At 39.7% G+C, this 26,492-nt stretch overlaps 1 protein-coding gene across 1 annotated transcript in view; it reads left to right on the top strand.

Annotated features, from left to right (window-relative positions):
- The window catches only part of DHRS9 (dehydrogenase/reductase 9), a 23,418-nt gene extending 5,202 nt beyond the window's left edge, over positions 1-18,216 (top strand). The window contains exons 2-5 of the mRNA XM_049616082.1: positions 8,627-8,998; positions 10,422-10,680; positions 14,027-14,190; positions 16,910-18,216. Coding sequence (XP_049472039.1) covers positions 8,686-8,998; positions 10,422-10,680; positions 14,027-14,190; positions 16,910-17,133 — 960 coding nt within the window. The 5' untranslated portion in view covers positions 8,627-8,685 and the 3' untranslated portion in view covers positions 17,134-18,216. The remainder of the gene's footprint in view (positions 1-8,626; positions 8,999-10,421; positions 10,681-14,026; positions 14,191-16,909) is intronic.
- Positions 18,217-26,492: the final 8,276 nt, after the last annotated feature.

Here is a 26,492-nt window from a genome sequence, read left to right as displayed (position 1 = left end):
TTTTTTTTTTTTCCTTCCCCTCCCCCATGGGTTTCTGTTATGTTTCTCAGGATCCACATAAGAGTGAAACCATATGGTATCTGTCTTTCTCTGTATGGCTTATTTCACTTAGCATCACACTCTCCAGTTCCATCCATGTTGCTACAAAGGGCCATATTTCATTCTTTCTCATTGCCACGTAGTACTCCATTGTGTATATACACCACAATTTCTTTATCCATTCATCAGTTGATGGACATTTAGGCTCTTTCCATAATTTGGCTATTGTTGAGAGTGCCGCTATAAACATTGGGGTACAGGTGCCCCTATGCATCAGTACTCCTGTATCCCTTGGATAAATTCCTAGCAGTGCTATTGCTGGGTCATAGGGTAGGTCTATTTTTAATTTTCTGAAGAACCTCCACACTGCTTTCCAGAGCGGCTGCACCAATTTGCATTCCCACCAACAGTGCAAGAGGGTTCCTGTTTCTCCACATCTGGAGGATGTATTTTAAAAGAATTATATATTTCTTATGAAAAGCATTGCTCAGAATGACATTGAGACATTATTCTCAGTTCTTTTGTTTATTTTTAATTGTGTCATTTAATTTTAAAGGGCAGAGGAAGATCAGTAAGAGAAGTGAAATCAAAGCATCTTATTTTGGACTTTTTACTAGGGAAATAAACCCAGTTATAGAAAGTTAAAAAAAAAAAAAAAAAGCAGAAGTGAGCAAGGACAGCAATCGAGTTGCAATATTTTCCCAAAGCAGCAAAGCATTTTGCATGGCAAATGAAAGACACAATTAGTTCTCCTTTCTTGGTTCCTTTCGAATCTTTGTGGTCAAGAATTTTGATAAAGTATTTCCATTCCTCCTACTAACCGATAATGTGCTAATTTCTTTGCAGTTATTCCTTCTCCTTCCACACAGTCTAGGGGTTCAGAGATCAGAATTTTAGCTCTCGCCACTCTCTGGCTGATAACTTCATGTACGATACCTACTGTACCTAGCTCACAGAAATATTTTGACAATTAAATGAGATAAATATTACTTGAACACTCTTCAAAAGTTCTTAAAGTTTCCTAAATTGGAAGTGTGAACATTATATTGCTATTATTAGCCTTTCGCCTGATGGTTCAGAAGGCTCAAAGACTTAACCCAACTATCACCAGAACCCTGGGCTTAGAGTTGAAACTTTTTCCTTCTTTTCTTTTCTTCCTTCTTTCCTTCTACAGCACTAATTTACCTAATACCCAGTATCACACAAGTACTGCTGGTTGTAGAGAATTGTACACATAGCCCAGACTCCCAGAGTTCAGTGGGAATCCAGGTGGCAGTGCAGCAAAGGATTAAAGCATGAATAGCCAAATCAAAGTGGCCGGGGTCCCCAAACAGCACTATGATTGTATCTTGAGCCAATTAACCTGCATTTCTGAATTTGTTTCTTTCTCTATAAAATGGAGATAATGTTACTGTAAGGTTTAAGTAAGATAGGGGTGCCTGGGTGGCTCAGTTGGTTGAATGGCTGACTTCAGCTCAGGTCAGGATCTCATGGTCCATGAGTTCGAGCCCCGCATCTCTGCGCCGCCCCTGCTCATGCTCTGTCTCTCTCTCTCTCTCTCTCTGTCTCTCTGTATCTCTCTCTCAAAAATAATTAAATAAATAAATAAGATAAATATTCATAGATTCTACCAGAGGGCCTGGAATACAGCAAGCACTCAATAAACCATAGCAGTTATTACCGTTCCTACCTGACCTGGTGAACTGGGAATCCAAGTACCATGGTTTTTCTAGTACCATATTCTGAATTCTGCAGAATCAATTGACATCCCACCAGAAGGGCTTCCACAGAGGAACCTGTAGTGGCCCAAACCCAAAAGTCTTAGCCAGAATTGAGGCCTCACAAATGTTGGGAGTGCTAACTTGGTAATTTCTAACTTTGGCTTTTTCACTGCCTCCAACCTCATGATGACAAAAAGGCACTTTTTCTAAATCATAGAAACTAATACTAATATTAGCAAGATGTGAGTTATATTTTATAAGTAATAAAACTTTTCTGGTAAGGCCATTAAAAATAAATAAACTCTCATCAATGTGGCACCACCAAAGAACTAATGACTGAGCTTCCAGAAAAATAGTTCTGATGTTGTGAAGTTCTGGACCCACAAGGCAAGGAACCTCTAGACCAGTGTTTCTCAAATGGAAGCAGTTTTGTCCCCCAGGGGACAACTGGCAAACATTTTTCGTTATCACAACTGGGGTGGGGGTGCTACTAGCATGCAGAGGATCGAGGCCAGGGATGCTGCTAAACATCCTGCAATGCACAGGACAGACTCCACAACAAATAATTATTTGACCCAAAATAGGAAAAGTACCACAGGCCTTCCCAAGTGAGCATGACTGATCCTGCCACAGCGATAAGCTTCTGCCTATGTAGCAGATATTTAGTCACTTTTTTTTGCGAGGTACTCTCCAACGGAAAAGTTATTATTTCCATTTTGCAAATAGGAAAATGGAGGCTAAGAAAATATAAATAATGTGCCCAAAGACCTCTGATGATAGAGGAGCTGGGACTAGACCTCTACCTGTCTGATTTTGAGACCTGGGTTCCTAACCCCTGCCCTACTGCCATGTGTGTGTGTGTGTGTGTGTGTGGCCTCAGTCCTTGCTTCCCACATTTATTTTTCCTAGCAAAGTGGCTAGTGTTTATTTGGGCTTAAGAAATATCTCCAGGACTGGTTCAGAGGATGCGGCTGTCCACACACTGCAGTGTGAGGGCTGCAGACCTTCTCTCCTTTACTCTGCTCTCACCTTTGATGAGTCCACAGGCTCACAGCCACTGCATCCTAAGAGGACTGTTACAGATGAGGTGCTCCTTGCCTTGAACCAAGCGATGTGTACCCCTGGTAAGCACTTTGTTGTGAGATGGAAGACAAAGCAGATAAACAAACAGCCAAGCCACTAAGGTCAGTGCCCCAAGTCTCTGAATTTTAGGGACCAAGGAGCCATGTGAAGGTGACCAGGCTGGCGGTGTATTGTTGAGGCAGCCATAGTAATCACAGTTATTCATTTACTTCTTGGTGGTCAATGAACCAACCAGCCATCAATCAGCTTCTGTATACAGGTCATGTTCCCAATGACTCTGACCAAGGGCTGCTGCTCAGGAACATGACAACACATGGAATCTTGGCTAAAATACTATTAGAGGTCAGAGGTGTGTATGTATTGGTTTATGGTTGACTGGTCCGATGACCTAGAGGAATGTGAACCTTAAGAATTGAAGAAGAACCAGTATTTTTTAGACAATAATATTTGGGGTAAGGACAGGCTTTATAAAACTCTAGGTCAGAGTTGGTAGTCCCCTGGATTCCGGCTGCAGGCTGGGACACCAGCATCTGAAATGACTCTCAGCCTAGAGAGGTACCTAATAAAGACAACACATTTTAAAATGTGAACCCATCTTTGGGGCGTCTTAGTGGCTCAGTCCGTTAAGCGTCTGACTTCGGCTCAGGTCATGATCTCATGGTTCATGAGTTAGGGCCCCGCATCAGACTCTGTGCTGATGGCTCAGAGCCTGGAGACTGCTTCAGACTCTGTGTCTCCCTCTCTCTCTGCCTCTCCCCAACTATGTTCTCTCTCTCTCTCAAAAATAAATATTCAAAAAATTTTTGAACATAAGTGTGAGCCCATCCTTAACAACTAAAAAGCTCTTCTCTGTGGCTTGTCACCAAGGAAAAATGTGTTTGGCTAGGGAACGAGGAAGTAAGGGAGAAATGGAGAGGATGAGGAAGGAGGAAGGAATCTTACTGCTTTGGTTTGAGTTTTTGTTTTTCTCCACTAGTTGTGAAGGTGAACTTACCAAAGAGTAGAAGTCCAAGGTCACTAGATTCTGAAGTGCTGGAGTTCTTACCTATTTTGTGCATGAAACCCTTTGGGTCTAGTGAAGCCTTTTCTCAGGAAAAAAAAAAAAAATGTTTTATTTTCCCTTGCCAATTTTTTACTTTTTTATTTTGAAATAATTTCAAATTTGTGGAAAAGTTGAAAAAATAATACAACCCAGAATCCCCAAATATTAACATTTTACCACATTTGCATTTTCATTCTCTCTTTATAACCATATGTATGTGGGGGTTTTGTTGTTAATTGAAGTATAGTTGGTATACAATATTATATTAGCTTCAGGTGTACAATATAGTGACTAGACATTCATATACATTACAAAATGCATGCCACCTATCACCATACAAGTTATTACATTATTATTGACTATATTTCCTATACTCTGCTTTTTATTCTTGGGATTTATTTCTTTTATAACTGAAGTTTATACCTGTTAATCCCCTTCACCTATTTCACTCATCCCCCCACAACCACCCCCACCACCCCCCACCTCTGCCCTGGCAACCACCTGTTTGTGGTTGGGCAACCACATCTTCTTTAGCCATTCATCTATCAATGGAAACTCAGCTTGCTTCCTTTATATGTTTACTTATTTATATGAATATTCTTATTATTTTCTTAACAGAGTTAAAGACATGGTCTTAACTGAGTTGAGACATGGTGCTACTTAATCTTTAAATACTTCAGTGTATATTTCCTAAAAAGCAGGAACTTTCTATATAATCTTAGTAAATTATAAAAATTGAAAAATTAATATTTATTGAGAATGCAATATTATTTGTCAGATCAACAAATCTCACTCAAATTTCATGAGTTGACCAAATAACATCCTTTCTGGCAAAAGAAAAAAATAGTTTTCTGGTCCAGTATCACATGTTGCATTGGGTTGTCATATCTCTTTAGTCTTCGTTTATCGGGAGCAGTCTTCAATCTTTCTTTTCCTTCATGACTTTGACATTTTTAAAGAGTATATGCCATATATTGTCTATGGAAGAGGTAGCTCCATGCAGGATTAGGATCCATTTATGTACAAAAGTGTTGCTGTGTCCTTTCCAGTGCACCATCCCAGGAGGCACCTAATGTTGGTTTGTCCCATGACTAGCAGTGTTAATTTTTATCACTTGGGTAAGGTGGTATCTGTCAGATTTCTCTTCTGTGAAATTATTATTACTCTCTTTTTAACTAGTGCCTATCTTATGGGGAGATTTTTTGAGATTCTATAATGGTTTCTTATCAGAATTTCACCTACTAGTTTTAGCATCCATTGATCAAACTTCTCTGATATAATTGTTATGATGTCAGTTGCTAAATGATGACTTTCTAATTCCATCATTCCTTTTACATTTATTAGTTAGCATATTGATTCTTCTATAAAATAAGGCAAGCAATGTGCCCTCTTTAACTCAAAAAAGCTGTTGAGAGAACCAGATGAGATCTATATGTAAAAGTATAGCGTAGAATGCTTCACAAATGTAAACCATTCTTTTACGATTACTCCCCTTATGCTTGCCCCCAGCAAAACTTGACAACATAGAAAGTTTCTACTCTCTGATCTAGTACACATTAAACTCCATGAGCATTTGCCTTCTTCAAATAATTCCATGGGGTTTGGATTGCAGTTAAGGCTACAGAATCCATTCAGAAAACATATTCAACATTTAGTTATCCAATTATTCAATTAATTGAGGCCAGACTTGAACAAAACACTATACTGATTGAATTTATAAATACAAAATTTCCTTAAAATATCTAAACATGAAATTTTGCAAAAGGTAGTTACACCAACACTTCACCTCAAAATTATACATTTTTAATGTATTTATATGTTTGAGAAGGGAAAATTCTACTACATGGACATTGATTTGCCACAAATCAATAACTCCTATGCAGGAAAGATCTGTGAAACTATGCCAAATTATTAAGCCACGATAGTCTACAAACTTGACTGCTTTAGAAATAGGCACAGCTGTATCCAAAGAATCAACTAGTTTGCTCAAACCTACCATATTTTAATGTTTACCTCTGACTTATTTTTATCAATTGATAGTTCTCTTGCCTTTTCTTTCTTTACTTATATATCTTTTTCTGGGAAAAAAGATGAAGGCAGAGCCCAGAATTTCCTTGAGAAGTGAAGAAGATATATTAGATTGCGTTATTTTTTATCTGAAATAATCTGTTCCTTATAAAGCAGCAGACAAAAATTGTGTGTATGTGTGCACATGAGTGTGTGTGTATAATTCTGTATATTTCTATTCCTTATTAGGGAGAGAAACATTTACGTATACAGGAAAATATATATACAAGAAGACTTACCAAAACACTAAGAGCCAAATGTGATAATCATTATTTCCTTCTTTAATTTTTTCTGTATTTGCCAAATTCTTTTTACCATGAGCATAAGTTACTTTTACAAGCAGGAAAAAAAATGAACAATTTTTTTAAATGGTTCAAATGAAAAACCAGGAAATAATTGTAAAAAAAAAAAAAAAAAGAAAAAGAAAGAAAGAAAGAAAGAAAAAGAAAGTCCAGGGGTACCTGGCAGCTCAGTTGGTTGAACATCCAACTATTGATTTTGGCTCAGGTCACAATCTCATGGTTTGGGCTCTATGCTGTCAGCACAGAGCCTGCATGGGATTCTCTCTCCATTTTCTCTCTGCCCCCTCCCCTGCTCACTCATTCTCATTCTCTCTCTCAATCTCTCTCTCTCTCTCAAAATAAATACGTAAACATTAAAAAAAGAGAGAGAGAGAAAGGTCAAAGTTTATAAAATTGCTTGGCCTTGCAAGTACTTTGAACACAGTGTCCATAAACAGTCATGATTCCAGAAGCACCCGTAAGGTCTGAACTTCAACTGAAGTCTTATCTTCTATTTAGCACATAAGGCCCCTCTTGATTCTAAGGGTGGCTCTGGATCAAGGGCAGAGATATGTGTGAACATGGGGCAAAGAAAGGAAACTCTCTGAGTCAAAAGCGAAGGAAATAGGGTTTTTCCCAAGGTGATATTTTCTGCTGCCCCTCTTGCTTCCAAAGGCAGAGAGAGCCAATACAGGCCCAGGGCTGCTCTTACATGTGGTGGGACCTAACAATCTTCCTCCTTTGTGTTGCCTATGGCTGAGCTAGGAGGCCTGAGCCATCGTGATGCTCAGACCTAGGCAAACAGGTAAATGCCCTCCAGTTCTTGTTCACTTTGTCCTATGGGATAGCTTGCCCTTCCCTGGCCACCGGTACTCACAGTAAAATTGACGGTATTGGCTGTCTTTGTAAATAACAAACATCATAATACATATTTTATATCTATATTATGGGGAATATGTATATATTGGGGAATTTTATATCTCCAAATAGTCTGAAATCCCTCCCTGTGATACTTTTGATAGTACACTTCCAAATTAATATCACCCTTGTTTTCAATCATACAATTGCTTGATTCATTCACAACTGTAATTTTGCAGCCAAACACTGCATAATAACCTTTTGTAATGTTTATTTATTTATTTTGAAAGAGAGAGTACTTGCAAGCAGGGGAGGGGCAGAGAGAGGAAGAGAGAGAATCCCAAGCAGGCTCCTCACTGTCAGCACAGAGCCCAAACCATGAGATCATGACCTGAGCTGAAATCAAGAGTCGGATGCCTAACTGACTGAGCCACCCAGGTGCCCCAATAATTACTGTAACTTTTAAGACAGCATATGCATTTAAATGGTCAAGATTATAAAATTAATATAATATTCTTTTTTTAACATGTATTTTTAATCCAAAAAGAAGTGTGATATTTCTAAATTGATGTAGTAAGTGTACATGACATAATTTTTTTAATTTAAAAAAAGTAAAAAAAGGTAATACATGCTGAGGCAAAATGCAGGTGCAGTCTTCTGAGTAAAGGGGAAAGGAAGCCCTCCACCTTTTTGACTTTAGGCCCTAGGCCATCTAGCCCTGTCAAACTAATTGTCCAAGTCATTCTGCACTGCTTACAGTCAAAGCTTCATGGTTTTCAGGAAAGAATTTGCTCTCCTTTGTCCTATGTACGTGCGAATCTTCTTCCTCACCGAAAGCCAGAGAGAACAGAATCTGAGACTTCTTGATTCTGTTTGGGACACTGTGCCTTCGGCCATCATCCCTCAGTCTCTTCCCACTCATCTCACCCTCTCTCCATGAACTCCTTGGCGGCTGCCCACTGCATACTCTCTGCATGGTGTTGTGATGGTTTTTAGAGTTGGGTTGAAGGATGACAATAAGCTACTGAAAATAACAAACTGGAAACCAACTTAGGAACATTTTCATAATGGCAATACCAAAATACTCTCCTTTTCCTGACAGTCTAAGAATAATTAAGAATCTAATCAATCAATTGAAATTGAACATTTTCTAATAGATTGAATTTCATGAAGTTGCAAGAGATAAGATTTTACCATGACAGTCTGTGTTTCACATAGATGAATTCACACATGAGATTACTGTCACATCAAACCCAATGACCTGTGTCAGCTTTGCCATGGCATCTCTCAATCTCTCTCTCTCTCTGTCTCTCTCTCTCTCCTGTTTACTTTCTCTGACTGTAGCTTGGTTGGTTTTCACATTACTTAGAGCTATGGTTTAGCACTTAAATAGCCATGTTTCCAACTAAATAACAGTTATTGTTTTTTAAAAACTATCTACTCAAATGCATTAAAGTATCTGAAGTTCGTAAAAATTGGGTTATAATCCTTTGATGGTTCTAATTTGAATTTTCTTTCTAATTTTGAACATTCAGGTCACCATCTTCTTTTATTGTACAAGAAAGGAGAGTTCCTATCATATACTGGAAAGAACATGTTCTTTTGGGTATTAGCCCTCCTAATCTTTTGTGGTTTTGTATGGAATTATAAAAGACAACTAAAGATTGCAGACATCACTGATAAGTACATTTTCATTACTGGGTGTGACACGGGTTTTGGAAATTTGGCAGCCAGAACTTTTGATAAAAAAGGATTTCATGTAATTGCTGCTTGTCTGACTGAATCAAAATCAACAGCTTTAAAGGCAGAAACCTCAGAAAGGCTTCACACCGTGCTTCTAGATGTAACAGACCCAGAGAATGTCAAGAGGACTGCCCAGTGGGTGAAAAACCAAGTTGGGGAAAAAGGTGAGTGATACAGGGGTGGGAAAAATGGAGGGGGTGTTGTAAAGTAGCTACAGCTAAGTTAAATGTGTTTGGATCTTAAATGGCCTTTCAAGAAAATGTCTCCTAAAGACCAGTTACGGTACTGGAGAATATTGGGAAAATCTTAGGATAGAGCCCTCACTAGTTCCAAGTTGCAAGCTCTCTGTTTGCATGAAAGACACAGTCCCCATTATTCTCAGTCATAAGTCTCGGTGGGCAAATTTAGAAGTGAATTGGAGGTATTGAGTTTTCCTGCTCTTCTCTCGTGAAGTTCTAGTTTAGCCACATATATAGCAAAGGCACTTGGAGCTAAAAGCTACAGGAGATCATGAGAGCAATCCCCAAATTGCCATCTGGATACCTGGGACCTACTTCTCACTCTAAAATCATTCCACAACTCACACATTTTCCATGGGAAAAGGTAGAAAATAGCCTGAGACTCTGATAAAGCTGTCTTAGATCATCGTGATAGAGTAGTAAGCCATCAGACCTCATTCTGCCAAGATGACAGCATTCCAAACTAGAGGACTTTTATTGGCTTGAATGAAGCTTGAAATATTCTCATTAATGAAGATATTAGGATCCAAAATGGAAAAAATGAAACCAAATGTATGTGATTTTTCTCTATCACATCTTCATTGTGTAGTTGAGACTCTGAACCTGAAAAGCAATGGTTTGATAATGTTCCCAGATCATTTTTTAAAAAAATGTTTTAATGTTTATTTATATTTGAGAGAGAGAAAGAACCAGCAGGGGAGGGGCAGAGAGAGACGGAGACAGAATCTGAAGCAGGTTCCAGGCTGGGAGCTGTCGGCACAGAGCCCAATGAGGGGCTCTAACTCACCAACCATGAGATCATGACCTGAGCCGAAGTCAGACGCTTAACCTACTGAGCCACCCAGGCGCCCCTCCAGACCATTTTTAATACTTGATTTCCAAACAAATTTAACAATATTAAATGTTTTCCATCATAAAATAAAACTTTCGATGACTAGATTTTTTACCAAAAATAGATGTGAAGTAGATTGATACTGCTCTTTGTCTGTAAAAAGCAGTTTATAAATAATCTCTCACTTTGCCATCTAGCAAGTGGGAAAAATAGACCATTTTACTCTACATCTGAGATGAAAAAGTAAAAGGCTCATTCAGACAGTATCAGTATTTTACATTCAGAACCAGAAATAGAGTTACTGTGAAATTGTAACAGAGCTTCAACTATTTCAATTTAGCTTCCCACCTTCTCTGAGAGTAGTTACTTCCCAAAACTGTAACGTATTTCAAAGCAGGAACATGGCTAGAAGGAGGAAATGGCACAAATGTGTAAAGCAGGGGCTGTATTTCCATCAAGGATGCCCATATCAGTGCCATCTTCTATCACAACTCCTTTCTTTCCTCTCTGTTCTAGGTCTCTGGGGTCTGATCAACAATGCTGGTGTTCTCGGAGTGTTGGCTCCCACCGACTGGCTGACAGTGGAAGACTACAGGGAACCTATTGAAGTGAACTTGTTTGGACTCATTGATGTGACATTAAATTTGCTTCCCTTGGTCAAAAAAGCTCAAGGAAGGGTTATCAATGTCTCCAGCATTGGAGGTCGGCTTGCACTTGGTGGAGGGGGTTATACTGTATCCAAATATGCATTAGAAGGCTTCAATGACAGCTTAAGGTAAAGTAAACATTGACATACTAAGAAATATTAGTTGGTAATGTTTATTGAGTGATTATTATGCACTAGGCACTCTATTTAGTGCTTTAAATTATTCCCAATAATAGTTCCCAATAGATAATACCCCTGAAACAGATTAAGTAACTTGCCCAAGGTCACCCAGCTGGTAAGTGGTAGAACTGAGATTGGACCTAAGTCTAGACAAGCCTCTTTTTACTTTTTGCATTAATGCATGATGCTGATAGCGATGGTGAATTCGTATTCAACAAGTCAGTTTGTTAAATAGTTAAGGAATCATATAGGGAGGCTAAATCAAGACAGACCTCTGTTAGTGTAACTATCAGTTGCAGACACAACAACACCATTCTGTTTAAACCATCAGTAGAGGAGCTCCTGGGTGGCTCAGTCAGTTAAGCGTCTGACTTCCCTCAGGTCATGATCTCACAGCTGTAGGTTAGCCCCACGTTGGGCCCTGTGGTGACAGCTCAGAGCCTGGAACCTGCTTCAGATTCTGTCTCCATCTCTCTCTGCCCCTCCCCCACTCGCGCTCTCTCTAAAAGATAAATAAACATTAAAATAAATAAATAAATAAATAAATAAACCCTCAGTAGAAAATTATCTGGTAAAGTAAATGTAATTATCACAAAATAATGACTCAGCTACATAGCTTTCTCTCTCTCTCTCTCTCTCTCTCTCTCTCTCTCTCTCTCTGCAAGCTCCTGACCCATATTCCCATACATTTCAGACACTACAGCTAAAGAGATGATAACCTCCCCAACCCCACCCTGAGGACAAGAAATACAGTTTTCCTCTGGTGCTTCCATTTCCAAATAAAACTCAGAGCAGGAATTTACCAATCAGAGGTGGAGATTTTGCTCCCCCAAGAAAGCACTGACCACATCATTTTCCTGTGTGCCTACCAGAGAACCCCAGAGCCTAAAACAAAGGACTTATTTAGCAAACAAAGTGCACCCAGGCATGGATTTCTCTGGGTTTATAACATTTGACATTCACAGGGCTTCCTGAATCTGTAGATTTATATCTTTGCCAAATTTGGTGAGGTTTCAGCTATTGTTTCTTCAAACATTTTTTCCTGTAATCCATTCTTTCTCTTATCCTTCTGAGACTATAACACAAATGGTAGACCTTTGGTTTTATCACACAGATCCCTAAGGTTCTGTCCACTTTCTCAATCATTTTTCTTTCTGCTGTTCAAATTGGATAATTTCTAATGATCTACCTTCAAATCCACTGACGTTCCTCCATCACCATTCTGCTATTGAATCCAACCAATAAATACTTTATTTTGGTTATTATATCTTTCAAGTGTAAAATTTTCATTTGGTTCTTTGCCTTTTCCTTTTGGGGAGAAGTGCTGTAACTTTCCATTGACTTCAAGAGTATTTTCTTTTGTACTTGAAACATTTTTATAATAGCTGCTTTAAAGACTTTGATAATTCCAACATCTGTGTCCTTTTGGCATTAGCATCTGCCATTGTCTTTTCCCATGTGAGTTGAGATTTTCCAGTTCTTTTTATGCTGAACATTTGGAATGTTCCAGTTCTTTTGGAATGTTTCCAGTTCTTTTTATGCTGAATATTTGGAATTATATGAGACTATGGGTCTTATTTAAGTCCTATAGAGAAGGTTGATATTTTTGTTTTAGCAGACAATTGATGAGGTTGTATTCAGGTCACAACTGCTAACCATCATTCTGTACTTTTTCCTGTTTGCTACCAGAGATGTCCCATAGATGTACCACACAGTAGCCAGTCTAGGATACAGAAGATGGTTGTCCCAGAGTTCGCTTCTCTAAGTCAGATCCATACATGCTCAAGTGCAGTGCATAAACAATGTTACGGGGTCACTTTCCTCAGCTCCTCTCTGTGATCTTTCCCGTTCCTTCTTGTTTCCTGGGACTTCCCTCCAACCAGATGTCACCCTATTCTGCCATCTACTTCCCATGTGTGTGCTGGGTATAGGGCCACATGATGGGTGGAAAGAGAAAGACAAAAAGCAACAGGGTTTCTTCCTATCCTCTTGGGGACCAATAACCACTTAAAAAAATTTTTTTTCAAGTGAAGTGTTTGTGTGATTGCAATACAGCTCTACATGGCTGAAATTACCCAATAAAGAGTGGGTATTTTTCTAAATCATGGAACTGGTATTGGAAAAGGTACTGTGCATGAAGGCCACAGTCAAGTGGCAACTCCAGAATTTCTATATGTAGGATGGTTTAGGGACAGTGGTCCAACTGGGAGAAGCCTGGGTCTCTTTAAAGCTATATTTGCCAAGCAAAAATACTGGTTTCATGCTGGTTTTACTTACCTGGTAAGCTTAGTTGGGTGACTTAAAGCCTGTTGTCCCCAGATTATATGCTATTTCATGAGTGGGTGGGGAGACAAATCTTCCCAAATACTTTCCAAAACCCAAAGGAGATCAGAAGATAGGTGTGTGAAGTACAATTAAGTTGGAAAATAACCCTTGAAATTTTAATGCAAGCAACATATTTTCAAAATCTTTCAAGATCAAGATAATTTGTATTTTTAGTTAAGTACACTGCAAACTAACCACTAGGCATGTTGCTAGAAAGCAGAACCTAAGATAAATCACATTTTAAGTTCATTGGTAGAGTTCTTTAAAAATCTTAGGATAAAGACTTGTATAAAATGAATAATTACTTCCTTATATATCCTTGGTGGAAATATAAATTAAATTTAGGAGGTAATTACTCATATAATGGTTTGCAATACTTTATTTTGCTTTAAAAGGCCCAGGGTAGGGGGGAGGGGTTCCATGATTCCCCTAAAACCTTATTGCCCAGTAAATGAGCAGACCTTTGGTTTTCTGAGGCCACACAATGAAAGAGCTCACTGAGCAGCAGAGGGAACAGATTAGCCACATCAAGGATTGTCACACTGTGTCCCTCAGCCTAGCCTCACTTGTTCCACAATCTCTTTACATTCCTAGAATGGAGGTAAACTTATCCACCCAGGCCAATCATCAGTCCATTTCTCCAGAAGGTGCTTTGCGTACTGAGAAGAAGCCTGTCCTTATCCTGAATGCTTGTCAATTTAATGAGAGAATCTGGCTTCACATGGAGCACTAAACTGGGGATGGGCCTACCCAGATGCCTTTCCACTTCTGCCACTAAACCGCCCTCCCTTCGCCACCTTGAACTTCAGCTTCCTCACCTGCAAGCTGCAAGCATAGAACAAGCTACTCCTTTCCAACCTATCCAATTCTGTGATTCCATGAAAAAAATTCATAAGAAAATAGTCATCCAAATAGCAAACATTCTCCAAACCAAGCTGGATTAAACATCATCAGTGTATTCTTTTCACAGACGGGACATGAAAGCTTTTGGTGTACACGTTTCATGTATTGAACCAGGATTGTTCAAAACAGGATTATCAGATCCAGTAAAGGCCACCGAAAAAAAACTTGCCATTTGGAAACATCTGTCTCCAGATATAAAACAACAATACGGAGAAGGTTACATTGAAAAAAGTAAGTCTCTGGTGGACCAGGGTTCCTCTGGGGTTCATTATCATAGACAACATGAAGGAGACTCAAAATTAAATGAAAAAAAAAAAATAAGGTGTTCATAATAATATACCAATAGGGAATCCTAGATATGGATCAGAGATTCGTATTAATTCCAGTGCCATCTCTCACTTCAAGGGTTTACAAACATTTACTGGGCAGTTACCAAGTGCCAAGTTCTATACTAAACACCTTATAAATTTTATAATTTACTCCTCAAAAGAACCATAGGAGTAGTCAGCAGAGGCTTAGAAAGGTGCTATGTCCTACCAAAGGCTATACAGCTCCCCCTGGTCGTGTCCAGGCTGGAGCCCCCCATCTTCAACTCTACATAAACCTCCTCTTTTTGGTAAACAACAACCACTCACTAAACATTGTTCAAGGATTCATGGAGGTTACAAAATATAAAGAGTCAGACTCTGACCCTTACCTAGTATACAGTCAAGTTGACAAGAAAAAGTAACCACGTGAAACTAAAACAGTGACTCTACAATGTGTAAGAAAATTGATGCTATACTTCTTAGACAGAGCCCAACAGCCCAGAGTGGGTGCTAGATGGTGCAGTCTCTACTTACCCAAGAAATTCAGAACTGGATGAATGCATTGCTAGTTAAGTGGCCTTTATGAGACAGGTCAGGTTAGAGTAAGGCCTAAAGGACAGGAAGGAATTATTTGGGTGGAAGCTTTCCAGAGCAAGAATGCATGGGTTGGGGGGGGGGGGGGGGGGGGGTGGAGAGAGCAGGAGAAGTAACATAAATCAGATTGAGTCAGGGATGGAGAACTAATAATAGACTAGATTATGATGACTAACATATAGTGAACATTTGCTATGTACTTGTCACCATTCTAAGTGCTTTACATGGACTCTTTCATTTAAAATGCCCAAATAAACCCTATGAAGTAGCTATTACCTTAAGTTTATAGAAACAGAGGCATAGAGAAGTAACTTGCCCAATGTTGCACAATTAGTAAGTAGAAGAGCTAGATCTGAACCCAGACAGCCTGACTTCACCATTTATCCTTGGGCCCTGCACTTTAATGTAAACGAGGCTTTAAGGAGCTGGTGGAACTTCCTGTAACAGGGCTCTGCCTCCACCTCAAACTTCCTGGTCTTATTACAAGCTTAGTCGACATTCCTCAAACACTTGCTGAGCTCCTGCTTTGAGCCAAACAGGGCCCCACCTAACTTTGTGTCACTCTAACCTTAAAACTCTGGTCCTGCCTCTTTGTTGATGGATTTGGTAAGTCAGCCAACTGTGGCAAGGTTCAAGGCTGGAAGTTTTGGAGGTGGAGCCAAGAGCTGAGTCAGATCCACATGGGGAGGCTTTTAGAATGACAGACTTCCTCAACCACCCAACCCCACCCAACACACACACACTTGTGCACACACACAGATGCATACATACATATCAACGAGAACGTCTGGTTTGACAAACCTCCCAGTGCCATCATGTCACTATATGCTGAGAACCTCTGCCATTAAAAACTCAGCTTCTCACTCATTACCAACTCTGAAGATTCTAAGTAGTTCAGAAAAAAAAATCCCTCATTTAAAAGAGCTTTTTCTATTTGATATTGACATTGATATTTCTAAATGTCTATGAATATATCATGAACTGCCATCTGAAAATTATTTTTTACTTGGCCCCTGGCTGAGGTATCCTCTCTTTTACTGATTGTTCTTATTAGAATTTTCCAAATCAGGACTTGGACATCAGCCAGACTCACAGTTCCAAAGCAGACCACAAATTTAAGCTCACCTTTCTTCATTTCCAAGGCAATAGTTGTAAGAGTTTAAAATAGACACTAAGACTTATTAGGTAATCTCAGTTAGGTTTTTTGAATAACTTGCAGCCACTAAGGCCTGAAGTAGAAGGGAAGATTTAAAAATCATAGACTTTTCTCTTAAGAAGACACAACTCAGGTATGTTTTAAGAGCACAGGAGGAATGCTTTGAGCCATTACCAATCTCTGATAAAATACCTGCCTCTTTAAAACTATCATAATTCATTAGGCAGACATTTCATCTGTCTGATAACCAGCCTATGTTTAGCATTCTGAGTCAAGACTTTTGGGGATGATTCCCTCTTTATTCACTGAATTATAGAAGTACGTGGTATGTGAGTGTACGTATGCACACACATGCACACCCACATTTCCTATATAGTATTCCCTTAAAACAAATTTGGACTCAAACCCGCAACTTCCTGGGCTCAGGGGCCTCATAGACTATAGAGCATCTGTCCTTCATTGCTTTAAAGTAGTGCTTCTCAAAGTTTGTTCCCTGGACCAGCACCATCAGCATCACCTGGAAACTTGATAGAAATGGAAATTACTGAGTCCCACTTCACACCTACCTATTGGGTCCCAATTTAACACTGTAGTATTAAAGGCTATATATGAATCTCACAGGTGGTGAGTCAGAACCAACCCAGCAATTGGGTTTTAACAAGCCCTCTAGGAGATTCTGCTGCCCACTCAAGTTTGAGAGCCAGGGGTCTAACGAAAGCACGGTTGTATCCTTTCCTAAAGAACAGATAGAAACCCACCACAAAGGGCCTCAATTATAACAGCAAATTCAAAATAAATACCCACATACGCATCCCCCCCTTTACACCCTAGCCTCCCACACCCCTTCTCCCCTTCTTCCAAAGAGTAAGGGTGTTTTTGTCTCTTTTTACAGGTCTAGACAAACTGAAAGACACTAATTCTTTTGTGAACATGGACCTCTCCCTGGTGGTGGAGTGCATGGACCACGCTCTCACGAGTCTCTTCCCCAAGACCCATTATGCTGCTGGAAGAGATGCCAAGACCTTCTGGATACCTCTGTCTCACATGCCAGCAGTTTTGCAAGACTTTTTATTGTTGAAACAGAAAGTAGAGCTGGCTAATCCCAAGGCAGTGTGAGTCAGCTAACAAATGCCTGCCCCAGGCTATGAGATTGGCTGCTTTCAAGGACTCATCTCCTTTTTGGTCTCATTCTTTACCTGATGCAACCTGGACTCATTTAGATCATGCCTCCTTTGATAAATGAGGGAATCCAACCACCACTCGGGATGTCCCAGGGTCCCTTTTCAAGCCTTCTTTGGAAAGAAGGGCAGTGATGATGGGTCATATAGAAAGGCCAGGATGGCACCTGCCCAATATTGAGGTTTTGCCTGCTTAACAGGATGTAAAGGAAATTGAAAGACTTTCCCATTCAAAATGATATCTATCACCTGCTCCATGCCTCTAGCCACTACCCCTTGAACTCCAGAATGTTAAGTATTTGCCCCTTACCAAAATGTTGAGATAAGTAGAATACTGGGGCACGTGGGTGGCTCAGTTGGTTAAGTGTCCAACTCTTAATTTCAGCTCAGGTCATGATTTCACAGTTCGTGAGTTCAAGCCCCACATCAGGCTCCGCGCTGACAGTGTGGCCTGCTTGGGATATTCTCTCTCTCTCTCTCTCTCTCTCTCTCTCTGCCCTGTTCCCCTCAAAATAAATAAATAAACTTTAAAAAATTAACAGCATTTTTTTTTTTAAAAATGGTAAGTAGAATACTTTTCATGAGAGGATTGGAGATGTTATTTTGCTGAGAAGAAGACTCTGAAGGGTTGGAACTCACTTTTGTAAGCTTTGACAGGTCAGGAGAAGGAAGGGTGAGGAAGCATCATGTGACTGGTATCGGCTACAGGGAGCAGAAAAACACAAAGTAGGACTGCAAGTAGGAGAAGGAAAAGAGCAGGACAAGAGTACTGAATGGAAGAAACAAGTATGAAAGTGGAGAGAGGGAGATTCCAGGACAAGCCTGCCTATTTTAGAGGGAGCTATGGAGGCTAAACAGCCTATTCAAGGCCACTGTGAACATTGACGCATACACCATCTGTGTTTGAGCCCGCATCGGGCTCTGTGTTGACAGCTCAGAGCCTGGAGCCTGCTTCAGATTCTGTATCTCCCTTTCTCTCTGCCCCTCCCCCGCTCATGCTCTGGCTCTCTCTCAAAAATAAAGAAACATTAAAAAAAAAAAAAAAAAAAAAAGAATCAGTTCAATTAAAATCCTGTAACTTCCTTAAGCCTTTGACTACTTCCACAATGGCTCCCTACCTCTGGTTCTGCTGTAAGCCTCCCTTCAGAAACTAGTTGCCATGGTGACTTTTCATGATCTATCTGTTGGTCCGGAGAAACTCCATGTTGAGGCTTTCTGGGCTCAGTGGTCACAGAACAAAGAGCATCAAGAATCATTTCATCTAATTCTCTGCCTATAAGCAGGATATGGCCAAGCTATCCAGGCTAAAAAGAACCACCACTTCAATTGAAAATCTGTCCAGAAACTCCACAATTTCCTTGGGCAACCCAGCCAATATTTAAGAAGGAAAATTTCCAGGAGCTTCTAAGGAAAATGACCAATTTTGACTTTCTTCTCTATTAATTCCAATAATTGTCAGGAATGTGAGAGACCACAGTCTCATCAGCATGGAGGAAATAGCTAAACAGTCGCAAAATGAAAGGCCTTTTAATATATAGAAATCATTCGTAACAATTTAATCTAAACCACAGTTTATAAGGACAATGCTGGTCAACAGTTTCCTAAATTTTTGCCTGTTAAAAAATAAGACAATTCTGTTGACATTCATAATACTGACATTCTTCCTCAGCTCTGTGACTCATTTTTAAAATGAAAATATGAGTAATTTCCCTCGTACTATATATATGAGGTACTAAAATAGCCAGGGCTCTAATGCAGATTCTAGCTTAGCAGAATTTTTCAGACTCTTTTTGCACACAGCACCTGCCCAAGAAAGAACTAGATCACGGCTCTTGCCTGATTAGGCCCTAGAAATAAACAGCACTCTGGCCTGAAATAGGTCAGGCAAGGCAACATGGCATTCTGTCACATTCTACAACAGGCAACTGCCCTGAACAGTCCCACTCCAGTCCCTTTTGAGGAACTGGACATGGGAAGGGTTCTGCTATGGATACATAGCATAAACCCTGGACAAAAATCATTCAGTCCCACGATCAGGTAAAAGATTTACTCTCGGGATTCTGGGTCTATTTTTTCCTCTTAGATATGACAAATGGAAATTGAGTATGATGCTGCCCAATAGACGGTGGGGCCTGGCTTATGGATCAGGTAATCCAAGAAGTCTAGCTTCCCACAGGTATAGTAAGAAAATAATATCAATGGTTATTTAATATTTAGTACATGTCAGGTTCTTAATGCATTTGTACATTACACAAATGATTTCATCTAATCCCAACCATATCCAGGGTATGTTTTGTTGTTGTTGCTAGTGTTGTGTTGTTTATTTGTTTTTAATGTGGTAAGAACACTTAATACGGGATCCACTCTCTTAACCTAAGTGTACAATACAGTATTGTATCATCAGAATGTACAGCAGATCTCTAGAACCTAATCATTTTGCACAAATAAAACTTTATACTGGGTGAACAGCAACTCCCCCTATACCCTTCCCCCAGTGCCTGGAAACCACCATTTTCCTTTCTGTTTCTTTACTTTTCTTTTTTTTTTTCTTAAACATTTATTCAGTTTTGAGAAACAGAGACAGACAGAGTGGGAGCGGGGGAGGGGCAGAGAGAGAGGGAGACACAGAATCTGAAGCAGGTTCCAGGCTCCAAGTTGTCAGCACAGAGCCTGATGCGGGGCTCCGACCCATGAACCATGAGATCATGGCCTGAGCCGAAGTCGGAAGCCTAACTGAGTGAGCCACCCAGGTGCCCCTCCTCTCTGTTTCTATAAGTTTGACTATTTTATGTACCTCGTGTAAGTAAATCATGCAGTATTTGGCCTTCTGTGGCTGGGTTATTTCACTTGACATAATGTCCTCCTGATTCATCCATGTTGTCACGTATAAAAGGATCACCTTCTTTCTAAGGCTAAATAATATTCCATTGTATGTATATATCACATTTTCTTTGTTAGTTTACCTATTGGTAAACATTTAGATTGTTTCCACATCTTGGCTGTTGTGTATAGTGCTGCAAGGAATATGGGAGTACAAATATCTCGAGATCTTGATTTTAATTCTTTTGGCTGCATACCCAGAAGTGAGATTGCTAGATCATGTGGTATTTCTTTTTTTTTTAATTTTTTGAGGAACCTCCACAATGTTTTCCATAGCAGCTGCTCCATTTTATATTTGTACCAACAGTGCACTAGAGTTCTAATTTCTCGATAACTTCACCAACACTTATCTTTTTTTTCTTGATAACAGCCATCCCAACAAATATAAGCTGATACCTCACTATAATTGTTTTAATTTTTTTTAATGTTTATTTATTTTTGAGAGACAGAACACGAGCAGGGGAAGGGCAGAGAGAGAAGGAGACACAGAATCGGAAGCAGGCTCCAGACTCTGAGCTGTCAGCACAGAGCCTGACGTGGGGCTCGAATTCATGAAATGTGAGATCATGACCTGAGCTCAAATCAGCGCTCAACCAACTGAGCCACCCGGGCACCCCAGATACCTCGTTATAATTTTGATTTGCATTAGTTGATCATCAGTGGTTAGTGATATTGAGCACCTTTTCATTTACCTATTGGCTGTTTGTACATCTTTGAAGAAATATCTATGCAAGGCCTTTGCCCATTTTTTAAATTGGGTTATTTGTTTTTGTTATTGAGGTGAAGAAGTTCCTTATATATTTTGGATATTAGATATAATATGTGTGTATTATATCTTTGGATATTAGATACTTGTTTTAGAGATGGAGAAAGGAAATCACAGAGACGTGGGCAGTTTGCCCAAGCTAACTGCTAACTGTAAATGTGGGCCAGGGTTCAAACCCAAGCAGTGTGATGCCAGAGCTCACACTCAGAGCCACTGTGCTGAAACTGACTCTCACAGAGTACTTTTCCAAAGTTTAATACTGGGCCTGTAAAAAAAACTTTATTAAATTAATCTAACATGAGTCTTGCCTAGGCAATAATATTATGCATAAGCATGATGCATAATTTTGAGTATATATATTCTTTTTTGTTTTCCTCTATTCTAGTTTAAAATTTTCTCACTTCTGGGGCACCTGGGTGGCTCAGTCAGTTAAGCATCCAACTTCAGCTCAGGTCATGATCTCACAGTCTGTGAGTTTGAGCTCCATGTCAGGCTCTGTGCTGACAGCTCAGAGCCTAGAGCCTCTTTCAGATTCTGTGTCTCCCTCTCTCTCTGCCCCTCCCCTGCTCATGTTCTGTCTCTCTCTGTCCCAAAAATAAATAAAAACATTACAATAAATAAATGAATAAATAAATAAACAAACATAAATAAAATTCTTCTCACTTCTTATAAAATAACAAAAGTACTTATACACCATTTTTCAGGTCCTTGAAGCTTTCTAACTAAAATCTCTAGATTTCCTTTTTTACCTTCTTGTTTTTCTTTTTAGTTGTTATCAATTTTATTTATTTGTTGTTACTATTATTGTTAGTTTGAATAATTTATATGTAATCAACTTTTGCTAATCTTGGATTATCTGTATTGACCCAAGACCAACTCTTTGAATCTTTTAGCTTTTAAGATCAGAAAAAGGAAAGAGGACAGAAAACTAGCATCCCACAAATACTGTTTCCCCATGGCTGTAGTTTTGTCAATTTTTGTCAATTCCAGAAGTGATTCTGGAAGTGCCACTGGGGGGGTGGGGGGAAGGGGTGGACTGTTGTAGTCACTGTGGCTAGTGCTAGCCCTGGGAATACTAGTGAGAGAAAAGGAGAGGATCTTAGCTGGAAAGGGGTCAGGGCCTCATAGCACTAACACACTGCGACCCAAGATAATCCCATAGGTAGCTGGACATTCTGACTTGGCGGGAAGAGGACATGCAAGCTAGTATTTCTCACAGAGACATTCCCACTAGCAACATTCCTGGTCTGACAAGTTTCTGCTCCAAAACCACTGAAGAATGGTAGGTTGACCACCTTTTAATTACCTTGTTGATTAGCTCTGGTTAATAGAATATTCTTCATTATTTTTGAGCCAAAATCTGTCAGCGGAGAGAAGAGAGGGGAGAAAAAGCTGCTTTTTCTGAAACCATCATGATAATAACGGTTCATGTTCACTGAACCTTTAAAATACACCAGCATCCAGAGTGTTGTCTGTGAATGTTCTCATATAGTTTTTATAGCATTTACACAACATGTGCTTTTACTGTTCCATTTCACAAATGAGGAGCCTAGTAGCCAAGATTCTTTCAACTCTAATGATCTATGATTCCTAAATTCTAATTCCCTAAAATATGATTTCTCCCCTCAAGAAAAATAATTTAAAAAGAGAAAGAAAAGTCAGTGGATTTTAAAACTTTAAAGTTCTTTCTGGAACTCTGCAGCCATCCTAATTGAGAAACTCTAAAATTCTGACTGGTGAAATCATAAGACAAATCTCCTGGCCAGTGATCTCCAGGCCCCTTCCCTATGTCCTTGAGCCCTTGAGAGAAATGATTGATAAGGGCTTCAGGCTCTTCTCATTTCTCTACATACTCTCCACCCCTAGCTGCTAACACCTTTCTAAGAAACAGGGCTTTTCTTCATGAGAAAAAATACAAACAGTCATCTTCATATTTTACAAACTCCAGTGCTCATTCAACTGAGATAAACATAAATATCTGGTCAGAAAATTCTCCAAGTACTCAAGTCTTCTGTGGGCCCCTTCCCCACATTGAACACTCTAATTCCAAAGTAGAATTGAATCCGATTTGAGTTCTGTCCCCAAGAGGAGCAGTTTTTATCATTGATTTAGATGAAGACACAAGAGGCAGTTTGTGAACCCACCAGGGGAATACCTAAGAATATAGAATCTGGGTTTCAAATCTGAGTTCTAGCCATGGGCTAACAAGGTGAAATGATATAGAGAAAGAGGCAGGGTTCTGCTGTGGTTCTAAAAAACAAGCATGGGATTCAGAGCCACGTTGTAGAAATACCGAGGCATTTTATGCAATAGTTCAAAGAGAGTCAACAGTGTGATGTAATGGTAGGAAGTAACAGCCTACCCCCTCCCACCACCCTTGCAAGGAAAAAATAAATAAATGATCATTTGTCCTTGGTTTAAATTTTATTTTATTTTATTTTTTTTTAGTTTATTTATTTTGAGAGAGAGAACACATGTGGACATGAGGAAGGACAGAGAGAGAATCCCAAGCAGGTTCCACACTGCCAGTGAGGAGCCCAACATGGGGTTCAAACTCACAAACAGAGAGATCATGACCTGAGCCAAAATCAAGAGTCAGATGCTCAACTGACTGAGCCACCCAGGCACCCCTAAATTTTAAATTTACAATATATAGTTAAGGTTGGTGATGTCTATCTGTACTCTCAGCTGCTCAGAGAACTGGTAAAATGTTGGGAACCCCAGTCTCTTGTAGTCACAGACATTCCAAAGAGGGTGTCCAGGAGATCAAGGTTATCTGAAAGCAGCTTAGTGGAAACAGAGTTGAAGACTCTGGAGGTATTTGAAAGAAGAGCCTGTGAAACAGGAGACAGAGCAGTCACTCAAAGAGTCCTCCCTGTGAAAGCAGAAATTAAACTTATTCCAGGGGGCTATAACAATAGGACCAGGGTCAGGAGTAGAAGTTAGTTAGAGTTCAAGTTCAGCACCATATAAAGGAGGAGCGTTTTTGTTTTTGTTTTTGTTTTTGTTTTTGTTTTTGTTTTTGTTTTTGCCAGAAAGAGCTTGACTGAAGAACAAGCATGGCTGATAGGCAATCACAGGGAGGAGAGCCGTTGCGGGGAAGATGCTGGAGAAGGAATTCAAGTGAGCCAGAATGGCTGACTTGGTTGACATTTCAAGACTCTCACAAACCTAAGACTCCTAAGATTTACTCAGATATGGCACATTCCAGTGATAGACAGCTAAGAACTTCCAGTCCCTGAAATCTGACAGAGCAAGAACCCAAATGCCTCTCATCCCACTTCTTATAAGGTCTGAAACTTCATTTCTTCAATCCTGGAAAGCTCATCTTAGCCTGAAAAGGACGAAGAAGAAGGTGCTCAAAGCCACATTTATAGGCTTCCAGATGAACTTAAACTATACTTGAGACAGTGCCCAGAGGCAGCCCCGGGGCCAGCACAGAGAAGGGGAGGCTGGAAGGAACTTGGAACTTGTGTGTCCATGACTAGTTTAGTTGTGTGTATGCTGTTATCCAAAACATGGACTGACTTTTAAAAATGGATATTGTTTAAATAAATAAAACTCTGCAAATAATATACTGTGAGAATTTACTTTTCTTCCCACCAGTCCTCTAGTTCCTAGCTAGGAGCTCTTGTCCCCCTGGGACATGTAGATTAAATACCAATATATAGATTTCCTCCTTGTGCTCATTCTTACACAAGTGGTAGCAGTATTAGACTCTACACACTTTTTCTACTTTTCTCAATAACACATTCAAATTTCAATGAACGAAAGAGTAGAAATATTTAAAACAAATGCTCACAGTTTCCTTTCTAAATCTGGCCCAGCCAGAGGCAATAGACAGCTGTGAGTTCGTCATTTTACTTCTTCAGCCCCTGACTTAATCATGGTGCTGTTATCCTTTCATTCAATAGATCTTAAAATTTGTATTTCCTACAGCCTTGTTTCCTCTCTAATTTAGTGCAACAATCCTTACCCTGGATAAAATAAGAAATGAGATAACTGTGTTGATTATAAGCAGTTCTTAAGAGTATAACGCTATTGACCAACTCTACTGGTTATAAGCAGGATCTCCAAATCATTAATAAGTGATTCAGAAGGTAAGTCTCTCCTCTATGAGAGACTAACTAACTGTTTTAGGAAACCAATTAGAAAGCATTTCTCCCTCTTTCAGGGATATCTGATTCCTTAACAGTGTTTGAGAGTCTGTTGCATATCATCAACAGTCAAGAGCTTCTAAACATTAGCCACTGACTGAAACATTCCTTTTCTTTCTTTATTTCTTAAACCTGTCCTTTCTATTTTTGTAGGTGAGTTCTCAGAGGTATAGCCTAAAAGTGGCAAATGAGGCATTAACAAAGTTGCCCTATTTGATTCCAAAAGCTAACTCTCTTGGACAGTTCCCTGTCAAGTAAACCACTTCCCTGCTATGGGGAGATGGGGTCACGATGCGGATCACTACTTTGAAATGACAGAGGGGAGCCGTTAGGGGCTGAATTGTGTCCCCTCCACATAAATAGATAGCTTGGAGCCGTGGTACCTCAGAATGTGACTTTATCTGGATATAGGGTCTTTACAGAGGTGATCAAGTTAAAGTGAGGTCATTAGGTTAGGCCCTAATCCATATGACAGGTGTCCTTCTCAAAAGGGAAATTTGGACACAGAGACAAGTACACTTAGAAGGAAGGCAATATGAAGAGACAAGGGGAGAAGATAGCCATCTACAAGCCAAGGAGAGAAGCCTAGAACAGAGCCTTCCCTCCCAGCTGTTGGAGGAATCAACCCTGCCAACATCTTGATTTCAGAATTCTAGCCTCCAGGACTGGGAGACAACAAACTTCTGTTGTTTAAGCCAAAGTTTGTGCTACTTTGTTAGAGAGCCATATGATGGTATTAACATCACATTGATTGGGCAAAATTATGGAGTAAAGCAATCCTTGTCAGCTCACCTACTCTGCCTTCTTGCTTCTAAGCATCTGTCCCAAATGAATACCTTTTAAAAACTGTGATATACCTTTCTAGAAGTGCTTCACAAGTAATTAAGAACAAAGACTCTCGGGGGTCTTGGTGGTTCAGTTAGTTGAGTGTCTGACTCTTGTTTTCAACTCAGGTCATGATCTCACAGTCATGTGATCAAGCAGGCTCTGCACTGGAGGTAGAGCCTGCTTAAGATTCTCTCTCTCCCTCTCCTTCTGCCCCTCCCCTGCTTGTGTGAGCTCTGAAAGGAAGGAAGGAAAGAAGAAAGAAAGAAAGAAAGAAAGAAAGAAAGAAAGAAAGAAAGAGAAAAGAAAGAACTCTTGGATTGAGCTGCTGGAGTCAAAAACCCAGTTCTGCCTTTACTACTGACTTTACTATTGATGAGTACTTAATTTCTCTAAACCCTAGTTTCCTCCTCTACAGACTGGGAATGACAAGAGTAGCTACCTAAGACAGTTATAAGAATTAAATTAGTGAATGCATGTCAAGCTTAGCTCAATAAATGTCAGCTATTGTTATTGTTTATTTTGTTGGAACCTTCTCAAATTATCTAAGGTTCATGGTAGAACTTAGCTGTAGGTCAGCCCCATCTTGGCCCATTATTTGAATGGATTGGCCAGAGACAAGGACAAGAGCAATATTCTGATTTTTGTTCTTCTCAATTCTATAAGTTA

The sequence above is a fragment of the Panthera uncia genome (genome assembly GCF_023721935.1).
Source record: "Panthera uncia isolate 11264 chromosome C1 unlocalized genomic scaffold, Puncia_PCG_1.0 HiC_scaffold_3, whole genome shotgun sequence".
Taxonomy (NCBI): Eukaryota; Metazoa; Chordata; class Mammalia; order Carnivora; family Felidae; genus Panthera; species Panthera uncia.
The sequence above is the reverse complement of the archived record's forward strand: the minus strand, read 5'-3'. Positions and strand labels throughout refer to the sequence as shown.